This window comes from Perca fluviatilis, chromosome 13 (assembly GCF_010015445.1).
Source record: "Perca fluviatilis chromosome 13, GENO_Pfluv_1.0, whole genome shotgun sequence".
Classification (NCBI taxonomy): Eukaryota; Metazoa; Chordata; class Actinopteri; order Perciformes; family Percidae; genus Perca; species Perca fluviatilis.
In genome coordinates, this window is record NC_053124.1 from 15,841,640 (window position 1) to 15,850,410 (window position 8,771).

The 8,771-nt window shown below is 40.1% G+C and overlaps 2 protein-coding genes across 2 annotated transcripts; one reads left to right on the top strand and one right to left on the bottom strand.

Moving 5' to 3' along the window:
• Positions 1 to 1,106: 1,106 nt before the first annotated feature.
• Positions 1,107 to 3,695, top strand: il6 (interleukin 6 (interferon, beta 2)). Its single transcript, XM_039821186.1, has 5 exons — positions 1,107 to 1,122; positions 1,218 to 1,417; positions 2,037 to 2,141; positions 2,240 to 2,383; positions 3,066 to 3,695. The coding sequence occupies exons 1-5, from the start codon at positions 1,107 to 1,109 to the stop codon at positions 3,297 to 3,299; spliced, it is 699 nt and encodes a 232-aa protein (XP_039677120.1). The 3' UTR covers positions 3,300 to 3,695.
• A 746-nt stretch (positions 3,696 to 4,441) lies between these two features.
• Positions 4,442 to 7,794, bottom strand: tomm7 (translocase of outer mitochondrial membrane 7 homolog (yeast)). The gene is made up of 3 exons (XM_039821187.1): positions 7,627 to 7,794; positions 5,807 to 5,855; positions 4,442 to 4,805 (listed from the first exon to the last, which is right to left on the bottom strand). Exons 1-3 carry the CDS (start codon positions 7,727 to 7,729, stop codon positions 4,790 to 4,792), a joined length of 168 nt encoding a protein of 55 aa, XP_039677121.1. The 5' UTR covers positions 7,730 to 7,794; the 3' UTR covers positions 4,442 to 4,789.
• Positions 7,795 to 8,771: the final 977 nt, after the last annotated feature.

Here is an 8,771-nt window from a genome sequence, read left to right on the forward strand (position 1 = left end):
TATAATAGCCTATCACAAATACAAAATGTCATGCCAATCAATCTAATAGTTGGATAGTTGGTTAAAGATATTTCAGTTTGGACCAAAGTGGTGGGCCAGCGACCAACCGACTGACCAACATTGCCACCCCCAGAGCCTCGCCGTCAGCGTAGCTAAAAAAAAATAAAAAAATAAATCCAGTTCTGAAAATGTCTTGTTAGATAGAGGGACTAAGTCCCTCTATCTGAGATTATCTGCCAAAACATCTAATAACTGATGCACAATACTTTTAAGAATATCCAGCCTTTGATCATAGATAGATGGTTGGCTGGCTGCATACATTTTACATATAGGAATAAAAACAGTAGTAAAAGCATCAACCTTTAAACCCACGTAAAGCACTACCGCATCCTAAACGTTCCTTCAAACGCCCTGAACAACTATCAAAGATTGACACATTGAAAAGTTTAGTATCACGACTAATGTTGGAACAGGAACATGACACAGAACATCACTGTGAATTATATATTATTTAAGCTGCAGTAAGGGGAAGAACATATTACATTACACAAGTGTTGCTAGTATTGGGGAAGAAAGTCTTACGTCTACCCCAGAGAGTTGATTGGAATAGGCAGTAATCCCTCAGAGTATTGTTGAAATTAAAAATCCACCGGAAATTTGACTTCTCGTCACCGATTTTTTTCATCTATGCTGATTTTACCACTACAAGCTGTTGGAATACTGATATGCAAATGTATGGTTTAGAGTGGATTTTCCCTTTAAATTATTTGGCTGAAAATATCATAGGAATTTATTTCTTCCTAAATGTTGTCAATACCGACTGTGTGTGTGCGTGTAAGTGTGTGTGTGTGTGTGCACACTGTACATTAAAGTGCAAACACTCGAAATCCTTACCAAAATCACATCAACCACCAACGCATGCCGAACCGGATGCTTGACGCAAACTAGCCTATTAATTGTGTGTCTGTAGCAGGAAGGTATTGGGAAATCCCTACAGTCTGAAGAATATAAAATGACAGCCCATCGCAAAGACAAGGCAACTCCTTCTGGCCCTGGCAGCCCTCAGCATCAGCGGAAACTCAACAAGTGCTTCTCAGCAGCGCAACATGCCCTCTTCACCAAGTAAGTGATTTGCAGCCGGTGGCGCGCACGTTTCCTGCGTTTCTTCTTCCTTCTTATCATTCATCCAGTCGTTCACGCTTTTCCTCTCCGCACAGACGCGTACTTGCTCTCGGCAGTGATGCTGTGCGCTCTGCTGCTGTGCGCTCCCGGAGCTCCAGCTGAAGACGCGCCCACCGACAGCCCGGCAGGTGACGCCTCAGGTGAGGAGGAGGAGATGATGATGCCTTCCGACCTGTTGAGCGCCTCCCCGGTCTGGGCCTCGATTCTTGGCGCAACCGAACGCCACAAGAAGGAGGTAGGCTCTTTACATGGTTCATACGTTTTGAAAAAAACTGGAAAAGTTATGGAATTTGAAAAATGCAAATTCCAGGCCTGGAAAGGTTTTGGAAACATAAAAAGACCCAGAACGTTTTGGAAAAGTCATGGAATTGTTAACACAGCATAATAATATGTCATTAATAAATGTATTTTCACGTCGTCTTAACCTCAGCGTTGTATTCTGGGAGCGATTATTATGAATCCCAATATGAACCACATACATTGTCATTCATTTTATAGTTAAACCTCTGAGGGTAAACTTTAACACAGAGTAGTATTCTTATTGTATAATGTCGACTGACATTTTCAGGAACACATAGTCATGGAAATTTGCCAAAAAGTCATGGAAAAGTCATGAAAAAGTCATGGAAAAGTATTGGTTAAAATGCGTATGAACCTGTGACTTTATCTTGCATGAATTTCACTGAACTATGGTATTTTTTTTTGCAGTTGCTTACATGAGTGACGTTCTTTCTTATCAAGTTTTACTGAGTCATTTTTAGAGTGGGCTGACTGGTGGTGTCTCACTTTCTAAGCAGGTGAAAAGTAAATTGCACTCCTGACCATTTTCTTCGTATCATTTCTCCTCTCATCAGTTTGAAGAGGAATTCAAAAAATATGGCTTTAAATATATTTTTCTGGAGTACTACAACAACAACACCTCACTTCCAGCACGCTGCTCTCACTATAACTTCAGCAAGGTAGTGTGTGTCCTCCCTTGTTATCCTGTTACTGATACAAGACACTAAGTGATGGGGTTAGGTTGATCTCTAACAGTGATTATCTTTGCCGTTTCCAGGAGGCTTGTCTCCACAGGATGTTTCACGGCCTGCTTATTTACACAGTTCTTCTCAAGTATGTGGAGAAGGAGTACCCCGGCAACTCAATCTGCAAAGAGTTCCGATACTACGGCGGCCTCCTGATCAACCTGATCAAACGAAAGGTGGGTCTGAGATTCTGCATATTGTCTTTCATATTGCAATTTGTAGCTGCGTTAATGCACTCTGGTGGCTTTTGTATCAGCCCTGCCACTGTCTTTGCTTTTCATCTTTGTTATAGCCAGTGGTTGAAGAAGTATTTTTTTAGATCCTCATGTAAAAACAATACTCCAAATCCTGCATTCAAAATGTCAACGCGCTAAAAGTGCCTCAGCACAAAGTCTTACTCAATGAGCAAAATGGCCCCTGTCAGTGCTATTTTATTCCTTATTACATTATTGGATTATTATTTCTCCCGGACGTAAGCCTGGAAAGAGATCACGTGTTCGCGTTAGTGTGCATCCGTCTGTCTATCTGCAGCTAATCTCGCATACTAGTGACATCTGCAAAGTAAGCACAGCTGGTAAATAAATGTAGTTGAGTGAAAGTAAAACAAAACATAAATGCTGAAGTACTTCAAAACCGCTCGGTAATTGAGTACATCTACTTAGTTACATTCCACCACTGGTTATAGCTCATTTATTAAAAAGTTTTAATTTTTTTATTTTGTTTGCATCAAGTGTGTCCACTTTTGATTATGTCTTACTGTAAATTACTTTTTAATGGATTGGATTACATCCTATGATTATTATTATGAAACAGCACTGCCTAGTCATGTTCTACCACTTGGTTCCTTGTGCCCCACAGATGAGAAACCGTGGCCAGGTCACAGCGCTGACCAGCAGCCAGGAGGCGCAGCTGCTCAGGGACCTCGACAACCCCTCCGAGTACAACAGAAGGATGACTGCACACAGCATCCTGCGCCAGCTCCACTACTTCCTCTTAGAAGGCAAAACAGTGATTACTAAAAAGGAGCGCAGGCAAAGTCAGGCCAACAGGACTGTGACACCCATCACTTTCAACCAAATGTTGAAAAGATGAGTATTAAAAATGAGTTATGAAGGAATACCGCAGGGAAAGCGGGTGTTGCTAACTCTGTTACTGTCTTCACAAGGGTTTATTTTTGTTTCTAGGGGGGGAAATGCTCTGAGTGCACCGACTGTATATGCAGATGCAATCTCTGATTGTGTAAATCTTAAAAAGGCACCAGGGCTTGAATCGCCCACTATTGCACAACTTATTTAACCTATTTATATTTGGCTAAAAAGTGTTATTTATTAGTCATAGGAAAATCCATGAATGTGGGGTTTCTTGCTCTAAGAAAGGCATTTTTTTTTATTTATGATTTTCAGTGTTGATTCATTTCTAGATTCTGACGATATTACGTAAGCAGCATTGCTTTAGTTTTTATTAGAAAACATTTTTGGAAAATTCATCCCATATTTTTGTGAATGATTTTATACTAACAGTGGTGGTTATTATTTATTTACAATTATTAAACTGACTTTGTTGTTGATTTAATTACAATGTAATAAGCTGTGTTTTGAACGTGCATGACCAATACGTGACTGGAAGGAATATTCTATACACATGCAGAAATAAAATGCCCATGTTTAAATAAGAAACACGTTACTTCAATCCAACACTGTACACATTCCATGTCTTCGCAGGGTTGCAACACATTTCAAAACCATTACCGTTATGTATGCGTGTTCGTCGGAGGCTGGAAAATATGATCAGTCGGTCAGACCGATACAACCAAATTGTGTTGTCAGCAGTGCACTATGAATCATTATTTCAGAATTATGTGGAATCTCCAAACTTTAAAACATGGACCACAACAAATCACTTAAACATACAATTATAGTTCATATTCTGGATTTTCTACTGCTTTTACATTAATTCAACCAATTTTACAATACAGACCCAGTTTTGGTTGTTTTAAGATTCAAGCATCAACATGACTCCTGTGGCCGGGTTGACTCAGTGGGTAGAGCAGGCGCACGTATACTGAGAGGTTTTGACGCAGAGGTCCAGGGTTCGAATCCGACCTGTGACGATTTCCTGCACGTCATCCACCTCATTCTCCCCTTTATCACCTAGCTGTCCTGTCAAAAATTAAAGGCAGAAAAGCCCAAAAAATAATAATAAAAAAAAAAGCATCCTGGTAATAAAGACAAGAGTGACATTTCTTTGTAGATTTATTCTCCGATATCTTAAATTACAAATAAAGAGGAAAAACATGGAATGGTATATCCAAACATCGCTGTCACAAAATACCAGCCATATACAGGCCAGTCAACACTACAAAAGGACGCAATCTTGAATCCCGCTCGTTAATCCAAATATCCTCCATCCATGTAGCCGACACTCTCCGTACAGCACGGCCACACACAGCAATCCTTCTCAGACATTGGATAGTATGATTTATGGTGGGAAGGGAAAAATAGTGTCCATTTCTTGGATTTCCAGTGACAGGTGGGCCGCATGGTCTCGATGAGGTGAGGGGACCGGTTGTGTGGAGACACTCCTCAGCCCCATAGCAAACTACAGAAAATAAAAATAAAAAAAGTTCAACTAGACTCCCGGTACTCCACGGTTCACTAAAGAGTGCTGACGTATCATCACTGAAAAGTTTATCATCATGTCATTTCATTTCCAGTTACTAACTGTAAAAAGTATTAAATCCACCTTATTGCATGCTTACTGCAGCTGAAAATAGCCAATATCTAGAGGAAATGGATGCTCAGGGTTTACAAGGTGTCCAAAGCTCAAAGGGTTTGGAGAAAGGGGAATTCAACTTATTTCTATCGTTATCAGGAATCATTGTGAGTAAAAAGAAGGAAATGTAAACTAGTTGATCCGTTTTACAAGCCAAATGTGCGATTCCTTCAATATGGAGAGTACTCAAAGACATGAACCTCAATAAATTAAAAGAGATGTGCTGCAAAACCTGACCTACATAGAAGGAAGACAAACTGAGGATTCTTGTGTAAGACATGGGCTCATTTTTCACATATCATGGTGTACTTTGTGACTGTATAAATATGTGTTACGACAAATTTCTGACTTGTAGATATTATTACAAGACGGACTGTAGTTGTAGGTCAGCAAGAGTAACCTTTGGTTTTGGCTGGCGAGGGATGATGACTGGATTGCACGATATCAGGTGTTTTCTCTGGCTTGATTTAATTAAAATGTAGTATTGTGCATTAGACTTTGGGTACAGAGGGAATGTAGTTTGGGGATGTCTATAAAATGTCTCGTATTTCTATGCAAAAATGACAAAAAATACCCCTCCAAAATTTACGGAAAACCATATGTCCAAAAAAAAAAATCATTAGGTTTTTAATTGTTCAGTTTCCACAGTCTTAATACATACACCACGACACGTAGAACTACAGATTTTACTTTGCTGCCAGTTATTAAAACTGCTTGTACGCAACTAGTTAGAATAGAACAGTAAATTCAATTACATTCATTAAAAAAAAATAACACCATTTGGTTTGCTGCTTCTGAAAACGCATGACACACCAATCTGTCCTTACCTCAAGACTGTGGGTTCAGGCATTCCTGGATCGGCTCCTCGTTTGAAACCTGTAAATCAAAGCCGTAAAGAGGAATTGAAGCATACTGGTTTACATTTTAGAATAATGCCAAGAAAATTCTAACAGCAAAAACAATCTAGTTCATCCAAAATAAATTATGGCTAGCTACTGCAAGAATTATAGAAAATCAAAATGGCATATAAACTGTACAGTATGGCCCATAGCTTGGAATAAAATACATTTAACAATTAAATGCATGTGTATGCACTTTAAATGATCTGTTCACCACCGGATAACCTAGAAAGTGTTTCACTGAGTCGTTATAGTTGGTCAGCAGATAAACCCGGGTTTAATTAAACCGCATCATTGCATCAGAGCTCTGACAACATCCAAGGTCTCGTGGATCTCATTTTTGTGGATAAAGGGTGAAAAGGTCTCACACACACATAAAATATACACATTTCCTTAGTATTTTTTTTAAATCTTCATTCATAGTTCATGGACTGAGTCAACTATGACGAATACCTTTTTTTCACACCAATAACCCGGGTTATCTGACCCGTGTTCAACCACTCTTGTCAATTCAAACCAAGCCAGTCAACAATCAAATGTGTTATTTTCAATGGAATATTTTATGATTTATCAATTAAATTGTTTATTCTGTAAAATATCAAGAAAGAAAAGGAGAATTCCCATTGGCCAGAGCAGAGGTTAACCCTTGTGTTGACTTCGGGTCACATTGACCCGTTTTTAATTTTAGTTTTATATCAGAAAATATGGGACGTAGAAATAAGCACTGAAAATGTGAAGAAGAAAAATGTAACAATTTAAAACGATGGAAAAAAGCAAAAACAAACTGTGAAAAAAAGGCGTCAAGGTTGACGGGAAGACAACACAAGGGTTTAAAAAAAACACTATCAGATTATGAATTCCTGAAATATGCAGCGTTATTCAGATAGTGGCAAGAAATGACGTGTTCAATTTAAGATAATTCTACTCTTAAGAAGTTAAATGAATTGCAAGAGAGATATGCATGATAAAAAAAAAACGAAAGGGGAGAAAGTATGAAATTAGCGTTGGTGTTTCCAATATGCTGAAGTCATTAGATTCATTCACAGATGGCAACTCCATCGGCTGTGAGGTCACACATTCAAAAGTCTGAACTTCCCCATCTTTCTCCAAATACCACAACCAGGTAGTTTAGCAACCCAAGTAACATTTGACAACAAAATACAAATACTTGTACACAGGCATGTCTTGGACTTCTGAGAGGAACCGTTTTAAACCAACTAACGTTACCCAGGACTTATTGCACAAGTAGGCTCATTCAAGGTCAACAGTTCAGACAGATCCAAGCAGATAGGAGCTTACACACACCACCCTTAATTCATCACAGACAAGATAGACATAGAGGTCTCTCTGACCGGCTAGTATTCTTTCGGGGAAAAAAAACTTAATATCAAATGATCCCCAGTTAATGGTGCCACAGCTTGTTTTCACGTTTATATACGGTCTATGGTTTTCACGAGGAGATGGATGGACAGTTTCATCATATCCGTTTGGACTCCATGCATTGACTCAGCAGTTCACCCACCTAGCTAATCATATGGCTTTCACTTCTTTACACACACATGCATTAACGTTACATACGTTATATTACCACTCCAGAGGGTAGAGCGGGTCATTTTAAGTGTAACGTTACTAACGTTAGCTGCCTATCCTAGGTGAATGCTAGCTAGTGTGCTACGCTAATTTGCTAACGTTAGCGAGGTATGTCTCCCGAGCCCGCCGTATTCCCCCGCTCCGGTTCGGATACTGACCGAGGTACAACACGGTTGGGATAAAACCCCATCGGATGACAAACTGGCCGCACTGGAACAGCTGCTGCAGCCGCTGTTTGGTCTCTTTACTCAGTTTAGCCATGTGTTTCTCCCGAACAGCGAAGATGCTGCAACCAACCAAGGACAAGGAAGAGGAAGTGACGTGGATGTCCTCGCTGTTAACCTGTTAACCAACCGAAATCGTCGCCTGTCAAATGTCGCCATCTTGTGGACGGACCATAACTGACACTGCCTATGGGAACTGCGCGTCTGCTACATGCTACATTCTTATTGTCTATGGCTACATGCTGTCTATGGCTACAGGTCGCATACTGAATTTAATAAAGCTAATGCTCAGTCACCAGAAGCCAGAGACACTCACCTCCGAATTTTAAATTATATTTATCCATGTAATACAGTTTTTTTTTGGACACAAAAACTGAGAAGCATTCTATGACATTGATACTTTAACATTAGAGCATATATTTTCACTTCACATATTTTGGTGTTCCATTTTAGAACTGAATATCTGAAAGGGTTTTTCACTCATCTATTTTAACTATACCCTACTATAAAACATCTTTCTCAAGCGATAGTGTTAAATAGCTGTCTAGTTGCATTAAAGGTCCCATGGCATGACAATTTCACTTTATGAGTTTTTTTTTTAACATTAATATGCGTTCCCCCAGCCTGCCTATGGTCCCCCAGTGGCTGGAAATGGCCATAGGTGTAAACCGAGCCCTGGGTATCCTGCTCTGCCTTTGAGAAAATGAAAGCTCAGATGGGCCGATCTGGAATCTGCTCCTTATGAGGTCATAAAGAGCAAGGTTACCTCCCCTTTCTCTGCTTTTCCCGCCCAGAGAATTTGGCCCACCCATGAGAAAAAGAGAGACATCATGGCTTTCAAAGTGGCAGTTGGTCAAGGCCACACCCCCACCCTCCACCTTCCCCCGCCCTCCACCTTCCCCCCTCTCTCTCCTCACAGCAGCTACAGACACAGAAATGGCACATCCTAAGGAAAGCTCAGTGGGACTGGCTCTAGTGGCTGTAATTCTGCACCAAGGCTGAATTTCTGGAAAGAGACTTCAGATACAGTATTAGGGGACCACTAAGGCCTAAATAAAAGCATCCAAAGAGCACCATGT

What these genes read in the sequence shown, in the direction of transcription:
- il6 (XM_039821186.1), top strand. An exon ending in CCGAACGCCACAAGAAGGAG is followed by an intron (nt 1,418 to 2,036) that starts GTAGGCTCTTTA and finishes TCCTCTCATCAG; the next exon opens with TTTGAAGAGGAATTCAAAAA. An exon ending in CTCACTATAACTTCAGCAAG is followed by an intron (nt 2,142 to 2,239) that starts GTAGTGTGTGTC and finishes TGCCGTTTCCAG; the next exon opens with GAGGCTTGTCTCCACAGGAT.
- tomm7 (XM_039821187.1), bottom strand. Translation starts at nt 7,729, where the DNA reads ATGGCTAAACTGAGTAAAGAGACCAAACAGCGGCTGCAGCAGCTGTTC. An exon ending in CCCAACCGTGTTGTACCTCG is followed by an intron (nt 5,856 to 7,626) that starts GTCAGTATCCGA and finishes TTTGATTTACAG; the next exon opens with GTTTCAAACGAGGAGCCGAT.